The 25,631-nt window shown below is 47.9% G+C and overlaps 1 protein-coding gene across 2 annotated transcripts in view; it reads right to left on the reverse strand.

The window, feature by feature from the left end:
• Positions 1 to 25,631, reverse strand: part of TOX2 (TOX high mobility group box family member 2) — a 151,868-nt gene that overhangs the window by 28,212 nt on the left and 98,025 nt on the right. For both annotated transcript variants that reach the window (XM_055437585.2, XM_055437588.2), the window contains exon 3: positions 23,605 to 23,850. In XM_055437585.2, the coding sequence (XP_055293560.2) occupies positions 23,605 to 23,850 (246 nt within the window). The remainder of the gene's footprint in view (positions 1 to 23,604; positions 23,851 to 25,631) is intronic.

Consider the following 25,631-nt stretch of genomic DNA (forward strand, 5'->3'; position numbering starts at 1 on the left):
ACGTTCTCATCCCATCTCCAGCGATCCTTTTAACAGCCCCGTGAGGCAGATGCTGCAGCCTCCACTTTACAGAGGAGCCCACGGAGTCTCAGAGGTGAATCAACTGCTCCACGTCCACAGCTCAGATGGAGCAGGGCCGGGTCCCACCCCAGGTCTGCCTGACCCCACCTCTGAGCTCTTCTCAGTACTGAGGGTGGAGGGTGCAGCACGGGCTGGGCGGGCCCGCGGTTAGAGTGCCCGAGGGAACGGTTCTGTTACCTGTCTTGTTTTGACTACTGTTGGACTCCTCTGTGTCTCTGGGAAGGACTGGGAGGGGGTGACTATCCACCAGAAAACTGCTATGATTAAAGCAACACTGGAGGCAAAGCCTGGCGTCCAGAGTCAGCACGATGGTCGTCCCTGAGCCCCAAGGCACTCCTAGGACTGGGGACATACTGGGGTCAAGGCAGGGGTGCAGCTCGGGGAGCCCACAGGGGCACATGAGTGGTGATGAGGGTTTGGTCCTGCAGGTGGTGGGAGCCCAGGTAGCTGTGAGCAGCAGACAGCCTGGCAGATTCACTGTGCGCAGGATAAGAGGCCGGAGGTGGGGTCAGGAGGTAGGCAGGGCAGATGTGATGGACAAGGGAGAGCTGAGGAGGGAGCCAGCACCCTCGGACATGGAAGGCCGATAACCAAAATGACATGTCCAACTGTGAATCCTCCATCTTCCTGAACTTGCTATTCGGTTCCTACTGTAAGGAGGCCTGGTGCCCCTGCCCACAGCCGTGGGGCTGAGCCTCGTTTCGGAAGATGCCTTTGCTGAGCTGTTAGCCAGCCTCGGCTTCCCCAGCTGGGGGGCAGGAAGGGTGTCTTTTACTCCCTTATCTCCTTGTCTGTCTCTCTGTCTACCCCACTGGATATAAGCTCCACAAATCAGGGATTCATCTGCCCAGGGCTTGGGAGCATGCCTGGTTCATAGTAGATGCTCAATAAAAGCAAACAGAATGAATGAAAAAACAGGAAGGAATCCTGATGAAATGAAACTGAGTAATTTCCTACGTCCTATTCAAAGTCTTGCAGCTTTAAGCACCGGAGTCAAGATTTAGGACCAGAAAAGGGGGTTATTTCCTCCCAGCAATGAGTTCCTTATGGACAGACACCCCTTCTTTATTCCTAGTCCAGACCCTACGCCTATTACCAGCTCAGCCCCATCCCCACACCAGACCACTTGGCGAGGACTCCACCAGACCCCCCACCTCAAGCACCACACTCTGGGGATGGGGCAGCTCTGACCTGTGGGCCCAGCCCCCTCTGTTGGGAACCCAGTTTGCCTCCCAAACCCTGACTCACTTTACAGGACTTTGCTCAGATGTCAGCACCTCCAGGGAGGCCTCTTGGGCTCGCCACTTAAACCAGGGTCCCCAGGTGATTGCCTCTCACTCATCTTGCTATTTTTTTTTAATTTTTATTTTCCTTGACATGCCCAGAATCATACATTCACCAGCATGTGGACATGGTCCTGGTCATGTGTTCCATCCGTGAAGGCGGGGACCGTGGCTGCTCTCCTTGGAATTGTTTCTCCGGTGCCCAGCCCCCGGCCTGGCACCCAGTAGGCACTGGGGAGATGTAGGAGTGAACTGAGGAGACGCGGGGGCTCTGGGCTCCAGTGGCCTCCGGAAGTCAGGCCCATGGAGGCTGAGCCCCCGTGAGACCCTCTCCGAGAGCATCAAGGCACAGCTAGGTCCCCGCTTCCTTCAAGCCTCTCCCCACCCGCCTCCCCACTGGCTGCCCCCACATGGCAGCTTCCTGCTTCTTTGCCTTTGCTTATGCTGTTCCTTCTGCTAGTGGTGACCTCGCCCATCCCCACAGGTCTAGAGGTTGGCTGAGGTCAGCTGGTCCTGGTGTATGCCTGCAGACCCGGGTGACCTTACTTAACCTGTTTCCTCTCTCTGGGCTTCCTCCATTGAGGGGTTCTGAATGAAATCAGATTTGCATTTCAGAAAGCTGCACTAGTGATCCTGGCGGGGAGGAACCAGCTCATGAGTGAACCAGAGGGGGAAAGACGGAGGCAGGAGACAAGTTCAGAGGCTTCTGAACCAGGCCTGGTCCTGACTAGGGGATGCTGAGCTGGGGTGCGGCAGTGGGCCTGAAGCCAGGAGCAGTGCAGTAAGAGGGACTCAGGAGGTAGGCCCAGCACGGCTCAGGGACTGCTGGCAGGTGGCGGGACCCCAGGTGAGAGGGAAAGACCAGGAAAGGGAAGGGTTATTCACTCCCCTCCCCCTGAATGGGGAACATTCTACATTCTGAATTAACACATGTGCTAATTAAAACCATCTTTCCAGAGAATTTATGATAGGATATTCCAAGCTAATTATGAATTCTCTGTAGCAGATCCTGAGCGGTGTGCTAATGTGGTGTTGAAATCTCTCTGGCCACCCTCGTTTAAATTATTCATCAGGCCCTGCAACAGTTGTGAACTGTAATTTAAACAGTCAGCTCATGAATATTCAATTAACACAACAAACACTGGCATGTTTTACTGCCTTGCTGCTCAATATTTTGTATCCTCGCCGGTGTTTACATGTTTTTATGAACTCTCGAGAACAGCGCTGCCTGTTGAAGTCCCTGGTTAAGGGGAGATTGAAATGCTGGGGAGGGGGCGGGAGGCAGCCGACATTATTTCTGACAAACTTTCTCAGAAGAGTTGTGGGTGATCAGGCTGGAAGGGTCCAGAGATGGGGGGCCCAGAGAGAGCAAGGACTGGCCCTGAGGTTGCACAGTAGATCCAAGGCACAGAAGTTGCGGTGGTTCCCACTGCCTAATCCAACACAAATTAACTGATAAAGTGGGTCTAAAGATATCTGGCTTTGAGTCAATATGAGGGACATAGGAGGAGGTCAGGCCTTTCCTGCTCCCCAGCTTCCTAAGAGCCATGGCCAAATGCTGCCAAAGCAGGTACAATCATTCAGGGTTAACAGGCTGGATTAGAATCCAGGCTGAAGATCAGAGCTCCCAGGCCCCTCCAAGGCCATATCAGAGGAATATGTGTCTCCTCCCCCCGTTGTGAGCCACTGCCACCTGTAAATAGTTTTGCAGCTTTCACAGCGGGCTCCTCCTTCATCCTCGCATCCTCCCATGAGGCAGGAACTGTGGTGATTCCCATTTTATGAGAAGATTGAGACTCAAAAGGGCTTGTCCATGGCAGAGTTCTCCTCTCCTCCCTCTCCTGACACCACAACCTCCAAAAATCATTTTCACAATTCCTAAGGAACCCATCCCAAGAGGGTTTTATAATAGAAAAAAGTCAGAAATAGCCTAAACATCTATCAGTAGAATACTGGTTACGTTCACAATGAGATATCCATAAATCAAATGTTAGGTCACCAGGAAAAATAAGGGAACGTCCTATAAGTATGGGCATGGAAATACATGCACTGCCTAGTGTTGTAGAAAATCAGCAGGTCACAGAACGGCTCCGACAGAAGAGACTAGAAACTATAGGAAATGGTACCGTATTATGGTCCTTTTTATGTAAATCACGAGTGTAAGTCACAAGTTCAGTTCAGTTCAGTTCAGTTGCTCAGCTGTGTCCAACTCTTTGTGACCGCATGGACTGCAGCACACCAGGCCTCCCTGTCCATCACCGACTCCTAGAGCTTGCTCAAATTCATGTCCATTGAGTCGGTGATGCCATCCAACCATCTCATCCTCTGTCGGCCCCTTCTCCTCCCGCCTTCAATCTTTCCCAGCATCAGGGTCTTTTCCAATGAGTCAGTTCTTCGCATCTGGTGACCAAAGTATTAGAGTTTCAGCATTAGTCCTTCCAATGAATATTCAGGACTGATTTCCTTTAGGATGGACTGGTTGGATCTCCTTGCAGTCCAAGGGACTCTCAAGAGTCTTCTCCAACACCACAGTTCAAAAGCATCAATTCTTTGGCCCTCAGCCTTTTTTTTTTAACAGTCCAACTCTCACATCCATATGTGACCACTGGAAAAACCATAGCCTTGACTGGACGGACCTTTGTTGGCAAAGTAGTGTCTCTGATTTTTAATATGCTGTCTAGGTTGGTCATAACTTTTCTTCCAAGGAGTAAGCGTCTTTTAATTTCATGGCTGCAGTCACCATCTGCAGTGATTTTGGAGCCCCCCAAAATAAAGTCTGTCACTGTTTCCACTGTTTCCCCATCTATTTGCCATGGAGTGATGGGATCAGACGCCATGATCTTAGTTTTCACAAAGCTATGACTAAAGGATACTCAGCAAACCATTAGTTTAATCGTGTTTATCTGTGGATGGCGCAGGTTTTCACTGACTTTTTTTGGCCGCACCACACAGCTGGTGCCAGTGGTGAAGAATCCTCACATCAATGCAGGAGACTTAAGAGATGCAGGTTTGATCTCTGGGTTGGGAAGATTCCCTGGAGAAGGAAATGGCAACCCACTCTGTATTCTTGCCTGGGAAATCTCATGGACAGAGGAGCCTGGAGGGCTACGATCCACAGGGTCGCACAGAGTTGGACACAACTGAAGCTATTTAGCCCACACACAGCATGTGGGATCCTAGTTCCTTGACCAGGGATCAAACCCAGGCCCTCAGCTGTCAAAGTGCAGAGTTCTAATCACTGGATCACCAGGGAATTCCCAATGGTGCTGTTTTAACAGTCTTATTTCTTCATTGTATTTGCTTGTGCTTAATATTTTTACTGCAACCGTCTGCCGTTTATAGAAAAATAGATAAAGCTATGTTTTTGACAGAAAGAAGTAAAAGATGTAAGAACACTTCATTTCAAATTTATAGGGTACAGCCAAAGCCATACTCAGGAAAAAGGTACAGCCATAAAATTTTTTATTATGAAACAATAAAAATAAGAGTAAATGAATTAAAGAATTTAAAATGGAAACTCTAAACATACACAGGAAACAAGGGAAGGGATTAATAAACATACAAGGGGAAATGAATATGAAAAAAGTAAAGTAAGAGAATTGAAACCTAACTCTGATGGTTGGTTCTTTGAATAAAATGAATGAAACAAAATTGATAAACCAATAATGTGATTAAAGATGAGCATAAAAAAAAGAGAGACTACAAAACACAGCTTTTGGAATATGAATGGGGTATAATTAGAGGTACAATGCTATAAAAAATATAACATTACACTAAATACAATTTAATGGTAATGACTGTATAGATCTCAGTGAGATAACTATTCATTTTACAAAGATGGTATAACCTGTATAGTAGTTATATATGGTATAGTTTGTATTTCAGTACAGAAATATGAGAAAGCTATCTTATAAAAAGAAAACTACAGACCCAGAAACATCTTAAGTAAAATAGTACAACATTAAATTCAGCCTCATATTAAAAATATATGTGTGTATATACATATATTTAAATATGTATGTATACATGCATACCATACCCAATCAGAATATATTAATAGGTACTGGGAACCTATTAATAAAATTTATTAACTCAATATACTAAGAAAGAAAAATGCATATGATTATGTCATATGCACAGCTTAGAGGCATGTGATAAAACTCAACCAAAATTATGAGTAAGCTCAAAGATTAGAAATGTTTTTTAATGTCTTTAAATGTCTTTTAAAGTATGCTAAAGAAAACTGACGTTACGCCAAGGTGAATTTCTTTCATATTTTTAAAATTTATTTGGCTGCACTGGTCTTAGTTGCGGCATGTTGGATCTAGGTCCCTGACCAGAGATTGAACCTGGAGAGCCTGCACTGGGAGATCTTAGAGAGGAGTCTTAGCCACTGGACCACCAGGGAAGTCCTGCCAAGGGTGCATTTAATTCTCATTAAATTGAGGGAGAAAGTAAAGATCACTGGTCACCGATATCGTCCCTATTAAGTGAAAGTTTGACCCAATGCCATGAAACAAACAGAGATGAGAGATGAGTTACAACAAAGAAGATGGGAAAGCTCCTTCTTTGTAGCTGTGACAGCATTTCTAGAAAACTTCAAATTTTTAAAAAATCAGAATTTGAGACAGCCAAATAAAACTAAACATAAAAGATACACTGATTCCTTATTTACTCTGACACACACAAAAACAGAAAACATAATCAAGAAGTCCTAACCATGACAGCAATGCAAAAATATACAATTCTAAAAAACAAACGTATATGGAATATGTTAGATCCGTATGTATGGATATATATATACACAGCTATAGAGCAAAAATTATTTAAATAAATGGAGATACACATTGTTTCTGAAGGGGACAACTCATGAGTATATTGATATAAAATCTCCCCACTTTAACCTGTGCAGATAATGAAATTCCAAAATTAAAAAGTATATCCAGGATCAAACCCAAGCAGGAACCAGAGGGCATGAGTTGGTCAAATGGGAGCTAGCAGACCACATATCATGCCACAAAACACAGGTGCACCAGTGCCCCTGCCTCAAATCACACGCCTGGCTGTGATGAGGAGGAAAAGTCCGACTCAGCCAGCACCACTCTCTGGGGATGGACGGAAAGCCTGGTCCGCAGGCATAGACTCACACCTGGTGGAGCATCCCACCAGGGGGCCCACTTCACAAAGACAGAGGCACGGGGATGGAACTGTCACCATGGGATTATGGCTCACATTGCTTATCAGGCCAGCATCTGGCCTCTAGAACGCAGAGATGGCCTTCTACAGAAGCAGAGGAAGCACGGGCTTGGAGATAACGCTCTGGGAAGATGGGGCGCTAACCCCGAAGTCGTGGTATTTCCATTCAATTGGAGACCTCCACGTGGCTGTGTGCAGTACATGTGCGTTGAGGAACCCAGGCGTGGAAGCAGGAGCGCCCCTCCTCCACACCACTCCCCATGACCCACGAGGGGATTATCCCGACCCAGCAACGCTGGGCTCTGCCGAGCTGGAGAGCCTGGTACCCACCAAGGGTGTGTTCCTGCCAGAGGACACAGGAGGTCCTGGCTGCTCTCAGGGACCTTTGGGCTTCTTACATCTGAGTTTGTGGATGAGAGAGGAGAACTCTGCCATCAGGACAGGAGGAACTGGCCCTGACTGGCAGGGGGCGGGAGGGCTGCCCTGTGGGGGCAAGGAGGTGACCCCCTCCTGCCATCTCCTTACCCACCGCGACTGTACATGGACAGGTGTGGTGACCCGAACCTGAGAAGTGTATGAGTGCCAGGGACACAGAACTCCTGGGAGCAGGTGACACATGTTAAGTCACCAGATCAGTAGGGGGTGATAGCTGAAGGGGAGGGGAACTTAGCCGAGGCCGGCCTGGGAGGATAAGGACTGATCACAGTTCCCAGCAAGGCAGGCTGTCATGAGTTCCACTACATTTCCTACAGGAACAGAGGTCCAGGCAACCATGGAGATGCCGCTCCCTCGCCTGCATGGAGAAGTAGGTCTGTGTGGACTCTGCTGGCCACGGAAATGCTCTGAGAGCCCAGCTGTGCTCTTCTGGCTCCACGAATGTGCCCTTGCCATGGCCACGCTTTCCACAAGCCACCCCACCTTCTTTCCTTCCTTCTACGGATGTAGAATTCTGGTAGCACGGTCTGGAATTCCACCTCCCCACTCCCCACTTCCTGTCTTCTTTTTCTCCCTCCTCAACAAACCTCTTCCATGTTCCATCCCATCCAGTGCTGCTTCCTGGGGCACTTGAACTAGTGCCAACCAGAATCCCTCTCTGGGAGCAAACTGTCCCTGTTTGACTGTACTGCATTGAGAAATATACCAATGTCTTGCTCAGGGTGGAGGGTGGACCCAAGGATGCTCAGTCCAAACCAAAGGGGCCCTGGTCTTATTAGTGGAGGAATCTTCTTGAAGTTGAGCTCAGAGGTATGTCTGGATCTGTAGGTCTGGGGGCATAGGTTGAAACTGAGGGGATTATGGCGTGAAAGAATCAAGAGGATCGTGACACTGCACACGCGTGCCTTGGGGGCAGAGATGAGAGAGACGAGTCATCACAGTGTCAGTGTGGGAAAGAGGGGACTTGGGAGCACAGATGCGTCAACCGTCTGTGACAGAGACCCCCCCCAGAAGTCCCTCAGGGAAGTAACTGTCCACCAGTACTTTGGCAAGTGGATTTTTGGGGGGAAACTAAGAAGGATACAGAGTCCTCCGTGTGGGTTAGCCGAGAAAAAAAAAAACAAAAAACAGGCAGCTCATACACGAAGTGCTTAGAGACAAATAATAGCATATTTATGGCTACCATGCTGAGCATTTTATAAGCATTATAACATTTAATTTTCAAAACAAGCCCATAAGGTAAGGGTTATTAACATATCCATTTTATGCATAAGAAAACTAATGATCAGAATATGTGAATAACTTGTTCAACACGGCAAGCAACTGGAGGAACTCAGATTTTTTGCTGGGGCAGGGGTGGGTACTTGGGATCTTAGTTCCTGAATCAGGTATTGAACTTCCCCTGCAGTGGAGTCTTGACCACTGGACTGTTGGAGATGGCCCAGGAACTCAGATTTAAATCCAGGTCTCTGGAAGTCCAAAGTCAGAGATATTAATTTTTGCAAAGCACCAATCCCCTTTCAGCAGGGCAGTGGTCAGGGGCACAAACACACAGGGTAAGGGGCAACAGTGGGGGATAAGCCCCTGTCCCAGGGAAAAGTTTTGTTTCTAGTGTCAGTGGCTGGCCATTGGTCACTTGTTCTGTGGACACCTGGAGGGGTGGCAGGCTTTAGCCACGTGGCTGGGGCATAGAGTTATGAGAAGATATATCACAGTGACCAAGGTTGCAATGGTGGGGGGCGGGGGACACGCAGAGAAGGGCTCAGCCAATCTGCTGGCTGGAGTTAGTCTGCTTCTGCTAGCAGGGCACAGCAATTAAGAACACGTCAAGTACAGAGGCAGGTGAAAGGGGTGGAGAGGAAGACTCTCACGTGCTGAGGCAGAGGGGATGGAGGTCTGGGGTTCCCAAGCGAGGAGTCCTGTGGGGTGGGGGAGTGACCGTCTCGGGTTGACCCTTTGGGCCCAGGATCTCGGGCAGGAGGCCCATGCTTCGCTGTCCGACCCTGCACCTCTAACCGAAGCCCAGTTCATCAGGCCCAGCTGCGGCCAGCACTGCGGTGTCTGCTGGAGTCTTTGTGTCCAGCTCCTCATACTCGGTCCTCTCGTGATTTCCGAGAACAGGCTGCCTGATCACCCTTCCTCAAGCACCGCACTGTCCCCCAGGCCCTGCCTGCCGGCCATACAGAAGCCCCAGTGACACCCCTGTCCGGGTTCCCTTTCTTGACCCCCTTCTACATTTTGTTTCTAATTCTGCATAGGCCCCTGGTGCACAATTACCTGTGAAGCCTCACAATCTAGGGAGACGTGGCCTGGAGTCCTTCTGATCCCAGGGGGCGGATGGTCCTCATGCCAGGGTGTCTGCTTCGAGGCCTAACCAAAAGGGGGTCAGGAGGGGCTGGGAGGAGTCAGGAGTCACACGTGTGGATCCTCTGCATTCTCTGGGATAAAAGGTTCGCAACTGTCACAGGTGTGATGAAATTCTCAAGGCAGACAGAAACACAAGTGACAGTTCCGAGGGCCCTAAACCAATGGAAACCGGGACTCAGCTGAGGTTGGCGGCCATCCAGCGGTTCAGGACTGGATCGGTATCCCCTGGGGAACAGGTTAACAAAAGTTGAGAGGTTCGGTGGTGCCTGAGCATCTGTATCTCTTAACTTCCCAGGATCTTGCAGGCCTTATTGTCTAATTGCTAAGTCGTGTCCGACTCTTTGCGACCCCTTGGGCTAGAGTCCATCAGGATCCTCTGTCCATGGAATTTCTCAGGCAAGGATACTGGAGTGGACTGCCATTTCCTCCTCCAGGGGCTCTTCCTGACCCAGGGATCGAACCCACATCTTCTGTATTCTCCTGCATTGCAGGCGGATTCTTTACCCACTGAGCCATGATCTCATTTTTGATGGCGATACTGCTGGAGTCCCATAGAGAGCGATTCTTGGGAGTGTTGGCAGCCAAAGGTTTCCAGCTGCCTTCTTCTGTAAGAACTGCCCTTGGCCAGTGGGAACCATCTTGCCTAGGAAGTTATGCACAAGCTCCACCCAGCCTGGCCTGTGACCAATGCCTGATCACACCGCACACAGCGGTCTGATTCACGCTGGAGAGCTCCCTATGGAACCAAGCAGACCTCCCTCTAGCACAGATCCGGACACCACCTGGAATATCTCACTTACTCTTCCCAACAATCCCGGGAGCAAACTGCAGCACAGGGAGGGTGAGTGGACGGCTGAGGTCACACAGCCAATCACATATCTGGCCTCGGAGTCCCTCTGGACCCCCACGCCCCAACCACTGACAACAGCCCCACTGACAGCAGCCCCTCGTAGGGCCCACTCATGAAATGCTGTGGAGATGTTGTCTCTCTTGATCCTCACACAGCTCTCGCTGCGGTTGGTCCATTCAACACATGAAGAAAGTATGGCTGGGAGGAAAGGGATTGTGTTCTATCGTCCATCAGTGGTGGAGAGACGGGCCATGAACCTAGGTTTCCTGCTTCTAGGTCTTTCTACCAGTTCCGGGGTGATAATAAGAACTAGCAATGGCTTATTTGGAAGGGATTCCTCAGGGCCCCAGCATCTCAGGGCCCAAAATTTCATCCAACCAACACAACCCAATGACAAGCTCTAACTACTTTTTTCTTGCTACCAAGAGTCTGGAGAAATAGCCAATGCTTTTGCCCCACCCCCCTATCTCTGTGTCCCGTGAGAACTCTAACCACAGGCTGGGCAAAGGATGCTTCTGTGCAGTGTTGAGGGCACAAAACTTGGGGTCAAGGGAAGAAGCTTCCTATCCTGCCTCCACCACTTCCTGGCTGTGTGTCTCTGGACAAGCCCCTTGTCCTCGGGGATACACCTGTAAGTGAGATTAACTCTGTCTCCCTCCAAAGTTGATGGGAGGGTTAGATAAGGTGGGCCATAAGATGAATAGACTATTGTCAATAGAATAGAAAATAGAAACAGGGTCCCCATCCGGCTTGCTTACCAGCTTAGCGTCAGCAGGCCTCTACAGTTTGTGAAGGGTTTCCCTCAGCACCATTTATTTTTCATTCATTCACCCACTCACTCAGTCATTCAACAAACCCGTATCAGACACCTGTTACATCCCACACAAAGCCAAGCATCAGGATTATCCAACAGTACAGCTGGTTCTCACAGTCACTCTGGGTGGGCGGGGGCGAGGGGCGGGGTAAACAGCATCAGCTCCGTCTCACTTGAGGCTTGGAGAGGAGGAGTAATGCCCAAGGTCACCCTCAAGGGCAGAGGAGGAACCCCAGACTCCTTGTTAAGTGCTACTGCTTGGACCCTAGGCTGCCACTATCACAGCTGGGGCACGGCCCAGACCAGCCAGTGTGCCGAAACCTCCCCCAGGACACCTTGGCCTCAACAGTAATACAGCGATGCTCTCCTCTGGAGCCTTAATATTTTGATGAGTTTTATTTGTCTTGCCACCTTTTATAAAGACTCTGAGTACTAAATGGACAAAGCTGCACGACAAGAGAAAGAGGGCAGGGGACTGACTGACTTTTCATTATCCAGCAGAGCCGGGGGAAAATGACTCCAATAGATCTCAAGTTTTATGTGCTCCAGACATTCTGCAGAGCCAGAGATGGTTTCTCAGCAATGCTGATGGTACATTAAAAGCTCATTTTCCCAAACGTGGTACTGAATATGCACTAGGAGGAAAGAGCCATTATACTGGGTAATATCGAAGCTGCAGCTGACGAATGCTGCTGAGATTTTCTGTGAGTTTTCCCTCGTGACTCGGGAGTAGGTCTCAAAGGGAGAGGTACTCTGCCAAGCTGGGCATCTGGCCCAGAATGGAAGTAAATGCCTGTTGGCCCTTGCACCCTTCTGGGCCAGAGGGTCACAGCTCCGACTGGGAGCCTGGCAGAAGGTGGACGCTAGAGGGCACTCAAGTGATCTATTAATAAAACTTCACAATCGTTTTGTGAGTCCCAGTGGAACAGGTGGCAATTGGGTCTGAGCAAGGAAGTCCAGGCAGGTGTGAAATTTCCTCCTCCTAGGCATCTGCTGCTGTTGTTTGGTTCCCAAGGCTCAGCCCCTAGGATGCCACCTCCAGGAAGTCCTCTCTGCTACCTCTCTCCTCCAAGCTTGTCAGTACTCATCTGCTCCTCATTCCAAACTAGCACCTCACGCTTCATGCTGTGGTTACTTGTGAACGTGAACGGCTTGACTCAGAGTCGGTTAAAGTGGGTCTCAGGCCTGGCTCACTCACCCCCTTGCTCATTCATTAATTCACGTGAAGGCTGTACAGGTTGGATACTGAGTTCACAGGCAGGGGAGTCAGCACTTGGGTTTCAAATCTGGGCACCACCATTTGGTGGCTGTGTAGCCAAGGGGTTTTTCTCTGTGTGCCTCTGTTTTCTCATCTGCAAAATGGCAATAATAATAGTACCTCCTTCTCAGGACAAAGGACTAAATGAGATAAATATAAAGGGCTTAAGTGGATATCGAGCGCATAATAAATGTTTTAATAAATGTCAGCACATTACAGATGAGCCTGGTGGGCTATAGTCCATGGGGTCAGGAAGAGTCAGACACGACTGAACGACTAAGCACAGCGTCCACACATTTAGAAAAAGCTCGCCTAGAGGAAAGTGAAAGTGTTAGTCACTCAGTCCTGTCTGACTCTTTGTGACCCCCTGGACTGTAGCCCATCAGGCTCCTCTGTCCATGGGGATTCTCCAGGCAAGAATACTGGAGTGGGTTGCCATGTCCTCTTCCAGGGGATCTTCCTGACCCAGGGATTGAACCTGGGTCTCCTGCATTACAGGCAGTTTCTTTACCATCTGAGTCACCAAAGAAGGCCCACTTAGGAAATGGGGGTCAAATGAGGAGTATTTCTTGCCCTCCAAAGGCCAAGATACAGCATCCATGGCAGCAGGAGCATTAGTGGTGCTCCCGGAGGCTCATCATCACAGTTCTATTCCAGGAGAAGCTCTGTATCAGTGAGCTGCGGCCTCTGGCCTGGCACAGGGCTGGTGGCTGCATAAGTCAGCCACTGGGAGAGCCAAGTGGACACCAAGCCTTTCCTTTCCCCCTCCCCCAGGCTGGGAGCACCCCAGTGCACCTTTGAAACCCCTGTGACTTAGATACCACCCTGTAGGCAACCTTGATTCACACCATACACAGCCTAAAGGATGCAGAGGGCACTGGGCTTCGAGACAGAGCCTTGGATCGGAATTCCATCTCTACCATTCTTTTCACTGTGTGACCTTGGACAAGTAATCTCTCTTCTCCTGTTTATTCTATCAATAAACAGAGACCGAATGTTACCTGCAAGCCAGGCCCATTGTCAGATGCTAGTGCAGAGCAAAGCATAAAGCAGAGACCCAGCCTGCAGGCTGTGCCGGGGTGGTGGTGCGGAAGGCATCTAAACGGACAACCACATATTTCCAGGAATTTAGTCAGATACCACCTTTATTTAAATTTTTGATACATGATTCATCATATTTTTGGTGGCAATTCTGCTTTTTAAAAATGCTGCATGAAAAAAAGGACTTATCTCTATTCCTGAGTTTTGGCTGCTGCTGCTGCTGCTAAGTCACTTCAGTCGTGTCCGACTCTGTGCGACCCCATAGACGGAAGCCCACCAGGCTCCCCCGTCCCTGGGATTCTCGCACATGCCCTTAAATCTTGTGATGGAGGCAAATGCCTCACCTGCCTCTCCCTACATCCTGCTCAAAGGATAAAGAGAGCCTCCGAGAGAAAATGGCTTCTGAATTGGGTCCTAAGGCAGGAGTAGGAGACCACCGGGTTGACAAGCGGGAAGAGGAGTCCAAGTAGAGGGTGCTCAATCAGGGGTGATTTTGTTCCCAGGGAATATCTGGCAATGAGAGGAGTTACTTTAAAATTTTTTATTGTGACTGGGGGTTGTTCCTGGAGGCCAGGAATATGAAAGGAAGCCAGGGATGCTAGCCGTGCTACAATGCACAGAAGAGCCCTCCATAACAGAAAATCCCTCCACCAATGCCGGTTGGGCTAAGTTGAGCAATGCCATACTAAAATATCAAGGAGCGAAACATCATGGCATCATGCCACCTTGGGCTGACTCCTTGACTTCTCTAAGCCTCAGTTTCTGGATCTGAAAAATGGGGATAATAGTGGAACCTACTTTAGAGGGTCGTTGGGAAAAGGCTGTGGCACTATATCTGTACACAGCAGGTGCTCAATAAATAGCCCTATCTTTTCTGACTTTGAACATACCTCAAACTTCAGAGCAAACCCTTTTCAAAAGAAACAGCTTCCCCGGGTTCCAAAGAAAACTGGGACACGGAAAAGAACACATTTTGTTCTTTTCTGACCTTTCTCTTAGAGAAAACCACAAGTCTTATCTCTCAATAGAACGTGAGCCTGTTTGCAGGGAACCAGCCTGTGTGTTGGCTTATCACTGGCCTGAGTTTTAACAGGGACTGAATTTTTATGACTGAGTTATAAACCTTTGCAAAACCCACTTTTAAACTAAAATACACCGACAGGTTCTTAACTACTATAGCTACTAAATTAAGCATGAGGGATGGAGGGAGGCGCAGAGTGCAAAAGAAAACAAAAGTGCCCTGAAAGAGTCAGTGGAGGTAAAATAATGTTCATTAAAAATAGAAAAACAAACACACACAAAAATCTTTTGTGTTCAACTTCACACTCGTACATCATAATGTTCCAGTAAAAGGCCATTTCCCCCTGAGATAATAAAAGAATTGAATTTTTCCTTATCGGTCATCTATTTTTCTAGCTGAAGCTATTACTCCCACTCTGGGGTTGCTAGGCAACAAGAAATATTAATAGCAGCTTTTATTAGCTTAGCTTTTGCAGCCGAGTACCAGAATGAGAAAATGGGAAACATAAATGTGTTACATAAATCTTTCAACCTTTCAGAGCTGGTGTTAGTCTCTGTTTTCATAATGATTTATTGAAGTGATGGTTCATTTATGAGAAAAAAGAGTGCAGGATAAGAAAACGGAGCAGTCCCCTGCAGGAGTGCTTGAAAATAAATAATTATAGCAGGAGAGCAAAAGCTGTTTAAAGCCATTTTTCTGAGTTTTATAAAATGTAAAAAGACATATTTCTTTCACTTACTGCCTCTAAAAAACAGGGGGAGGGAGTTTCATCCAGACTCTGGAATAAAAAGGAACCTCTGGACCTCTGGTCCACTGCCACCCTATGTAGGATTCTCAGAGGTCCATTTGGGAGATAAATACCCCGACTCCCACTCCCCAGAGGGAAATTGGCCAAAAACATGGCAGCCAGGAGAAGCTTAGCTACAGAAGCCCTTATGGATGCCCTTATTGTTGTTCAGTCACCAAGTCATATCTGACTCTTTGCAACCCCATGGGCTGCAGCACGCCAGGGTTCCCTGTCCATCACCAACTCCTAGAGTTTGCTCAAACTCAGGTCCATCAAGTCGGTGACAGATGCCCTGCTTTTACCAGAAGACGGATCCTTCTCCAGGTCACGTAGCCAACAAGAGTTGAGTTCAGGTCTCTCACTTTCTTGGAAAGCAGGAGAACCGGCACTTTTCTGACGCTGTCAAACTCTGAGCCTTGACTGAAGTCCTGGTTTAACGACCATGCCCATCCCCTGTCCACCCCTAGCTGGGGCCCATTCCCCACCCACAGCCACCCCATCCTCTGCTCTGCCTTCCCCAACACCCACTTCTTGGACCAGCGAGTGTTGGTGAGTCAGCCTGATGATACCTCCAGAAAAGCGAAGCCCAGGCAGGTCAGGCTGGACAAATACAGATACCCAAACCTCATCAGTAAAATGAACAAATAGAGTGCCTTACATTTACTGAATGCCCACTGTGTGCCAGGCACTGGGGACTTGCCTACATCTGATCACTAAATTCTCTTAAGTTCCCATAAGACCTTGTAGTTCAGATGGTAAAGAATCTGCCTGCAATGCAGGAGACCTTGGTTCGATCCCTGGATCGGGAAGATCCCTTGGAGAAGGGAATGGCAACCCACTCCAATATTCTTGCCTGGAGAATTCCATGGACAGGGGAGCCTTGAGGGTTATAGTCCATGGGGTTGCAAAGGGTCGGACATGACTGAGTCACACACACACACACACACACACACATATTATCCAGTAGTTAGGAACATGGGCTCTGGGGTTAGGCCAACCTAAGTTCAAAACCCAGTTCTACCATTTGCTCCTCTCCACCCTGTGACTCAGAGCAAGGGGTTAATCACCCCATGCTTCAGCTTTTTTTTTCCCCCATCTGTAAAATGGAGGTAATGTTACTTGTCTTATGGGAACTTGTGTGTGTGTTAGTCACTCAGTCATGTCCGACTCTGCGACCCCATGGACTATAACACACAAGGGTCCTCTGTCCATGGAATTCTCTAGGCAAGAATACTGGAGCGGGTTGCCATTCCCTTCTCCAGGGGATCTTCCTGGCCCAGGGATCAAACCCAGGTCTCCTGAGTTGCAGGCAGATTCTTTACCATCTGAGCTACGAGGTCTTATAACTGCTGGGTGATACTAAACATCAAGAAAACAACACACACACAAATGACCACAAATTCCTGCCCTTGCTGCATTGACACCTGTCTGCAATGTTGCTCTGCCATTTCTCTCTTTGGGGTCTATTTCTGGGCTTGACTATATGACTTGCTTTGGCCAATGGAACATTAACAAATGTGATGCAAGCAGAGGTTTGAAAAGTGGTTGCACATCAGAGCCTCTTTTTCTTGACGTTCTCAGGAGCCCTAGCATCATCATCAAGTGAACAAGCCCAGGTCACCACGTGGCCACATCACCTGCACAGACCCAGCCAACTGCCAAGATGTGAACAAGACCATCCAAGGACATGCAGCTCCAGCCAAGCTGCAAGCTGACCCCAGAAACCAGCCAAGCCAGTCCAGGTCAAAAGAACTACCCTGCTGTTCCACAAAAGAACAGGAAATAGCAAAAGTTCATTGTTAGCTTTAAGCTACTAACTGTTGAGGTTTAAGCCACTAAGTGTTGGGTTAGTTTTGTTACACAGCAAAAACTAACTGATAACACTTGTGAAACAAAACAAAAAACAAATTATGCACTGCTGCTGCTGCTGCTGCTAAATCGCTTCAGTCGTGTCCGACTCTGTGAGACCCCATAAACGGCAGCCTGCCAGGCTCCCCTGTCCCTGGGATTCTCCAGGCAAGAACACTGGAGTGGGTTGCCATTTCCTTCTCCAATGCATGCAAGTGAAAAGTGAAAGTGAAGTCGCTCAGTCGTGTCCAACTCTGTGAGACCCCATGGACTGCAGCCCACCAGGCTCCTCCGTTCATGGGATTCTCCAGGAAAGAGTACTGAGTGGGTTGCCATTGCCTTCTCCGAAATTATGCACTAAGAGCAGTCAAATTAATAGGTTGGACAGGGTGATGAGTCTCTACTGGCCCTGTGGCTCAGAAGTCCAGAGGACCAAAGGTTGGGAGCCTTTGGTCCCTCTGTCTCAGACTCCAGAGAGGATCTCCAGCATCTCAATTTGTGAGAATCATTTAGAGGGAGAACAAGTCTTGGGTGGAAGAGGAATGAGTCAGGGATGGGAGGAGGTGAGGGACAGGAGATTGGAAGGGAAGAGTGAGATCAGGAAGAGAAGAGGGAAGGTGATGGGGGGATGAATATGAAGGACCTCCCCTCCCTGGGTCAATATACAGATCCTGCCCTGAAGCTCTGAGTCCTGCCCTCAGGCTCTGGAACCTAAGCTAGGGCTGCAAGCTATCTCATGGGAACCACCTCTAAGGCAAGGGGGTGAAGTGCAACTGCGAAACTGCTCAGCCCTCTCCCTCAGCAGCCTACCCTAGGATTCTAGCCAGGAAAGATCCTTGTCTCGGCATGCCCCCAGCCCTCTCTGTGCAGGGAGAAGGTCCAGTCTTGGCAAGATGCTTCGGGACAGGGACCTAGAACACAAAGCATGTAAAACTACCAGTCTAGCACTCAGGACGTGAATCCAAGCTGATGAGCCTTGAGCCCCCCAGGCCAGTGGCATGCGTGGTGGTCATGGTAGCAGGGGTCTATCCAACCCCAAACCCATATACTTATTCAGCGTGGCATAGCTGACAAAGCAATCACTCCCATTTTCCTATTTGTGAGTTCACCAGATCTAGAATTCCAATCTCCATTCTGTCGATGGGAAAGAAAACTGAGGCTGGGAGAGAAGGTACTTCCTCAGATCCCCAGAGAAAGCGGTAAATAAGAGTCAGTGCTGGAGGAGAATGTTTGAATGATGACTGTGTGCCACTCTTGTGCTTACTGAAGCCCACAACTGGACCACAAAGTTCCAGTGACCTAGAGGATGGCCCAATGACCAGCGCTCATCTTAGGGAGACCCCATATTACCCAAATCACCAGAACCCGTGGCTCACTTTGCCAGAACTCATTTCCTGTTGAGGGCCGTCTCCACCTGCCCAAGGCTCTCCAAGGAGTTTCTCTGGTCTTGAAAAAGGAGCAGATTCCCTGAGAACTTATCTGGGAGCATCAAGCTTTGCCCCTCTCCTGGGTAAGCCAGGACGGTGAGCTCAAACATTTCCCAAGGACGACTCCAAAATAAATTATTTCAGACTTAACAGAGGCTGTTTAATAAATTCCACTCTTCTAGTTTCTTTGGGTATTTTAGAAACTGATTTATACATACAATATCTCTCTCAAAATGAGACAATCAACACAGGATAAAATTATTGAGTTATGAAAATAGGGGTCAGATGGAGGTGCGGTGCTTTAAATTAAACTGGCAAAATATATCTTTCATACTAAATTGACTCTTTTTGTCTTGGAAATGAATGTTTAATCAGTTAAGATGCTGAAGTCGAGGGAGAAGCCTTAAGCATATTTAATTTTGTAAAAGGAGCCTGAAGCCGATATTGTACAGGCCTCCTGCCGACAGCCATACCTTTAAAACTGAAGAACCAACTCCCACACAAGCTGGGAGACCACAGCGGCTGGGCAGGGGACCAAAAGGAACTGGTGACCTCTGGCATCAGAGCCAAGAGGGCCTGGCGTTAATAAGAGGGCTGTCAAATGCCTTAGTGTCAAATGCCACTGCTCCAGGGGCCACTTCCTTGACACATTGCAGCCTATGCAGAGGGCACCTGATCATTGGGCCATCCTCTGTGCCCCCGGTGGCCCTGTGCCCAAGCTGCTCCACCCCTTGGGCAGCTGCTAAAAACTGAGAGGTACATGGTAGGGGACAGAGCAGGAGTGAATTCTGGTTTGGGGACTTAAGAACTATGTTACACTCATTCATTCATAAAGTACGTAAACTATTAATACTAGGATCAGGTTATCACTTCCCCTAGGAAGCAATAACCTCACATCTGAGCCAGATGCCTCCTCTTTGTGATATTAATTAATTAATTAGGCTGCATCAGGTCTTAACTGCAGCACGTGGGATCTCTGTTGCAGCATATAAACTCTTAGTTGGCCAGGTGCCTCTTCTAGGTGCATAGAGAGCAACATGCACTGATTCTATCAGAGGATTTATTACATGTTCAGAAGTGGGCTCCTCACCTGTCTCTCTACCTGCACGAGTTGTTCCTCAAGGGCATCCTGTAGGTCCAGAGCTCAGAACAATGTCTGGTACTTAGTTGGCTCTTAATCAAGACTGATCACTGTGGTTAAGCCCAAAAGTGGCCCTTTAAGATATCAGATTCTAATCCCTGGAACCTGTAAATGGTTCTGTATTTGGGGGAAAAAAAAAAAGAGTCTTTGCAGATGTGATTAAAAGTTAAGGCTTTTGGGATGGGGAGATGATCCTGGATTAACCCTATATGTTGTAAGTCCCTAAGCATCCTTATAAGAGAGGCAGAGGGAGATTTCACTGACAGAAGAGAAGGCGACGTGATGACAGACAGAGATTGGAGTGATGTAGCCACAAGCCAAGGGCAGCCGGCGACCACAGAAAGCTGGAGAAGCACAAGATGGATTCTTTCCCAGAGACCCCGGAGGAAGGTCACCCCTCCCGACACGTTTCTCAGTCCAGTGATACAGATTTTGGACCTCCACCTTCTAGAGCTGTGAGAGCATAAACTTCTGTTGTTTTTAAGCCACAGTTTGTGACAACTGTTACAGCAGCCGCAGGAAACTAACAATCACCTACCTGCCCTGAGCCTCCATTTCCTCACTGCAGTTGCTCCTGCCTCACTTGGAACTTAGGAGTGTTTTGTGAGACAATGTTTGCAAAGCTCCCTGCTTGGTGCTTCACATCTCGGGGGTCTGACACAAACTCCAGTATCACCCACATAGCATGCACGTCCACACACACTCACGCACACACACCCCTTCAAGCTTCAGCTCAGACAAAGGTAAAACAATTGTTGAGCTTCCCTGGTGGCTCAGTGGTCACGAATCTGACTGCCAGTGGAGGAGTGTGCATGCAAGTGTGTGAGTGCTCAGTTGTGTCCGACTCTTTGTGATCCCATGGACTGTAGCCCAGCAGGCGCCTCTGTCCATGGGATTTTTCAGGCAAGAATCCTGGAGCGGGTTGCCATTTCCTACTTCAGGGGATCTTCCTGACCCAGGGATCCAAACCATGTCTCTAGCATCTCCTGTATTGGCGGGCGGATTCTTTACCTCTGATGCCAATGCAGGAGACACGGATTCAATCCCTAGCCTGCGAAGATCTCACATGCTACGGTGCAACTAAACCCGAACACTGCAACTACTGAGCCCACACTCTAGAGCCTGTGCTCTGCAACAAGAGAAGCCACTGCAATGAGAAATCTGTGCACCACAGCTCGACAGTAGCCACCGCTCGCTGCAACTAGCGAAAAGCCTGTGCAGCAAGGAAGACACAGCACAACCGAAAATAAATAAATAAAAAAATTTTTTAAAACAACTGTCTTTTTAGCATATGGTCCCAGTGGATGGACGTGTTCTTAATTGGTTTCCCACTTGGTCTGGCAGCCTTCCTCTGGGTAGAATAGTTTGGCTTACCTTTCATTTCATAACGAGGGAATAGAAAACCCAGTGAACCGTTGATAACTCTCACTAATGGAAGAATTAAAGCGATCCGAATTTGTGAAGCATCTTAAACATGCACTAGTTTTAAAGGAATCTGGAAAATGGCTGCAAAGTGCCTATCTGGACTAAGCCCAACAAAGGCATTTCCTAGGCGAAGGGATCAGGGAGTCATCTCTGATAAACAGATAATCTCCTTTGTAATGATCAGAGCTCTTATAACCAGGTGACCCTACCAAGGTACCTGCGATTATCTGGAGCCTGTTCCTTTAGGTAAGTGAGACTTATGGGAAAACACTGCCACTTGTTACAGTGGGAACTCATTTTTATGACTAATAATAACAATAGCAAATATTCCCTGATTGTTTACTCTCTGCCAGACATTTGCTGAAACTTTACATACATTATCTCAGATACCTGTCACTGTAAGAAAAGAGGATTGAAGCTCAGGATGTGGAGCCGGGGACAACACCAGTCTGTGGGATGCCAGAGCCTATGCACTAACCACTACCCGCACTGTGTCCGCTGAAGAATAGCATCCCAGGCCAGTGACACTGTGACCCAGAACCCCAGGCAGATGCATGCCTGCATCCACGGGCCTCCCCAGGACACACGACAGAGATGTCAGCTGGGCCCTGCCCTCGCCTGGGTTACCACAAACCCCGAACCGGGACCGTCTGGAGTTGTGAAGTTTTTGCGAGGAAAGTAGCTGGGCAAGCAGCTAAGACAAAAGCATTGTAACAAAGTGGAATTAAAACCACACACTGTGGAATCCGCAGGTCTCCGAGAGAGAAGCAGAAGCAGAGGGTCTGCATTATTGATGGGTTCTTTTCTCGAGAAATGGAGCAGCAATCCCCACTGAGCACTTTAGTGAACAGTAGAGAGTATGGGCCTTGAGTTGGCTTCCTCCTGCCCTCCCTGACTCTCATCTTCCCTTCTACGTTTCACCTAGCTTCACAAAAATAGAAGTGACGTGGCTCTTGAAAATACATAGAGTATGCCAGGTTGCTTTTCTTCTTATTTTTAAGCAAGGAGATTTAGTGGTAATAAGAGTAAACAATAAATAAACAGAATAGTCAAGATTGTTAGATGATAAACAATATAAATGAAGGTCTCAGACATCTGATAGAACTGGGCCACAAATTTGGCTGTGACCTCTGAACAGCCTTGGTAGGGATAAACATGATCCATCCAACATCACGTGATTCTTACAGAAAACAATTTAGCAGTCCCTCTGCCCTCCCACAGGTGTGTTTCTGACAAAATCAAGGACTGTATTCCTCCTAGATACAGTGGTTGGTCCACCCATGCTGTCACGGTTCTCCTTGGAAGACTCAAACTACCACCTACCAGAGACATCAGAGAAGATGCTAGCTGCCGGTAGCCGTCATGCTTGCTGTGTGGATGATACTAACGATATTGCTGGAGTTCCTGGATCCAGCCATGCCTGAAACCCTCTGTCCAGCCCTCAATACCTAGATATTTCACTCTTTTTTTTTTCTACGTCAGCTTCTTTGAATTTTATTCTTGTCACTTAAGAATGAAGTTAAGAGGTGTGAGTATCAATATAATATTAACTGTAAAGGAAAAAGCAAAAAGAAACATATACCCCAGTCATTCAGAAGAAGTACTAGAATTCCCTTAAGGAGATTTTCCCCATTATACAAAAGAATTCTCTACTGACTTTCTATAGGTCTTGATTGTTCAAACCAGTCATTCATGCTGAAAACTCATACCTTGCTCAGCATGGGATTCAGGATCCTTTTGATCCAGGCCCTACTAATTCTTTCACGTCCTCTCGTCCTATGCAACTCCATGTTCTTTCTCTCCAGCCCAGTAAGAGCGACCCACATGCCACACCTGAGCACAACTTGAGCCTCCTACTTCTTGCTTTTGTACATGCTGTTCCCTCAGCCTGGAAGGTCCTTTTCTGTGCTGGTCTGTCTGCCAAAGTCCCTCCTATCCTCAAAACTTTAAGTCAGTCACCACCCTCTGCTCTCCCAGCTTAAGCAAGACACAATATTTTTAAAATAATATGATTCCACTTATATGAAATGTGCAGAAGAGGCAACCTACAGAGACAGAAAGTACATCAGTGGTTGCCTAGGGCTAGAGATGGGGGTGGGGGTGGGAATGATGACTAAAGGGTATAAGGTTTCTTTGTGGGGTGATGAAAAGGTTCTATGTGTTGATGGTCACGCAGCCCTGTAAATATTCTAAAAGCTACTGAATACTTTAAATAGATGAATTGCATAGTAGGTGAACAATATTTCAATTTCAATAAAGCCTTTTTTTTTTACCGTGCCAGGTAGCCTGTAGGATCTCGGTCCCCCAACCAGGAACTGGACCCAGACCCCCCGCAGCAGAAGCATGGAGTTCTAACCACTGGGCCGCCAGGGAATTCTCCTTCAATAAAGCCTTTAAAAGGTGAGACTATACTATTAAAAATAATAATAAAACAAATAATATCAATACATTATAAATAGAGCTTCAGAAGCAAGTAGCACAGGGACATAAACTTCCCTCCATGCCCACCCCCCATATTCTGCGGACCACCATGCAAGTAACTGACACAGCCCAGACCCTGCACCTGAGCAGAGGGTCCTCCCTTCCCTGCCAGAACCTGGCAGGAACCATGGCGGGTAACAGGGACTCACCGTGGGCAGCTGCCCCGATAGCAGGTGGCTGTCCTGGGCCAGCATGTTGGACACCATGATGGCTGGGAGGTCCATGGCCTGGTAGGAGTAAGCAGGGAGCAGTCCGTTGGGCGCAAGGCCGTGGCACAGCGAGTGGTAGCCGGCTTCGTGGTCCCCCAGGTGCAGGAGGGATGGCTCGGGGAGGTTGGGAGGTGTTATTGGGGGGATCTCATAGTCTTCGTTGCTCTCGTTCTGGCTGTTGAAGGTCTAAAATATCAAAAGGACAGGTTGTTGCGGGTCAATGTCATACAACTGCAGAACAAGCTTGATAGCACAGTGATAGCAACAATGAACACCCAGAGAGGGGATGGTCCCTCTGCAGGGCACACAGTCGAGATGAGGCAGTCAGACTCCTGACCCATCCCCGATGGGTGCTTCCTCCTACTGGACAGTCTGTATACAGAAACCTGCCCTCCTGGAGAGTGGGGCCACCACCTGTTCACCTGTTTTTCTGTTTTCCCACCAGATCTGGCCACTGCAGCCCACCATGAATCCATCTGTCTACATCCACCCATTTTACAGACGGAAGAACTGTAAATCAACTATACTCCAAAAAGTTTAAAAAAGTAGCTAGGGCAGTTCAAGCCCATTACAATACCTAGTTCTTGGTAGACTCTCAATAAATATTTGTTGGATGAGGTCACTGAGGGGTGGGATGGGTAGGATTTGAGTGGAGTTATGGCGGGAGACTAACTGAATTCTGCCAAGAAAGTGCACTAGTCATAGCAAATACCCTTTTTCAACAACACAGGAGATGACTTTATACATGTTCATCACCAAATGGTCAATATCAAAATCAAATTTATTACATTCTTTTTAGTCGAAGACGGAGAAGCTGTATACAGTCAGCAAAAACAAGACCTGGAGCTTACTGTGGATCAGATCATCAGCTTCTCATAGCAAAATTCAGGCTTAAACGAAAGAAAACCAGGAAAAAACACTAGGCTGGCCAGGTATGACTTAAATCAAATCCCATATGAATTCGCAGTAGAGGCAACAAATAGATTCAAGGGACCAGATCTAGTTAACAGTGTGCCTGAAGAACTATGGACAGAGGTCCGTAATATTGCACAGGAGGTGGTGAACAAAACCATCCCAAAGGAAAAGAAAAGCAGGAAGATGAAGTGGTTATCTGAGGAGGCATGACAAATAGTGGAAGAATGAAGAGAAGTGAAAAGCAAAGGAGAGAGGGGAAGATAAATCCAGTTAAATGCAGAGTTTCAAAGAACAGCTGGAAGAGACAAAAAGGCCTTCTTCAATGAACAGTGCTTCATAATAGAAGAGAACAACAAAAGGGGAAAGACCAGAGATTTCTCCAGGAAAACTGCAAACATCAAGGGAGCATTCTGCCAAAAGACGGGCACAATAAAGGATAAAAATGGTAGAGACACTGAAGAGATCAAGATGAGATGGAAAGAATACACGGAAGAACTGTATGAAAAAGATCTTAATGAAATGGTGTGGCTAGTCACCCAGAGCCAGACACTCTGGAGTGAGAAGTCAAATGGGCCTTAAGAAGCACTGCTGTTAATAAAGCTAGTGGATGCAATGGAATTCCAGTAGAACTATTCAGATCCCTAAAGGATGATGCCATCAAGGTTTTGCATTCATTATGTCAGCAAATCTGGAAGATTCAGCAGTGGCCACAGGACTGGAAAAGGTCAGCCCTCACCCCAATTCTCAAGGAGGGCAGTACCAAAGAATGTGCTAACCATCGGACAATTGCACTCATCTCCCATGCTAGTAAGGTCATGCTTAAAATCTTGCATGCTGGGCTTTAGCATTATGCGAACCAAGAACTTCCGGATGTCCAAGCTGGGTTTAGAAAAGGAAGAGGAACTAGAGATCAAATTGCCAACATTTGCTGGATTATAGAGAAAGCAAGGGAATTTCAGAAAAATATCTATCTCTGTTTCATCAACTACACTAAAGCCTTTGAGTGTGTGGACCATGACAAACTGTGAAAAGCTCTTAGAAAGATGGGAATA

This window comes from Moschus berezovskii, chromosome 15 (genome assembly GCF_049115385.1).
Source record: "Moschus berezovskii isolate FMDL1 chromosome 15, NW_MosBer_1.0, whole genome shotgun sequence".
Lineage (NCBI taxonomy): Eukaryota > Metazoa > Chordata > Mammalia > Artiodactyla > Moschidae > Moschus > Moschus berezovskii.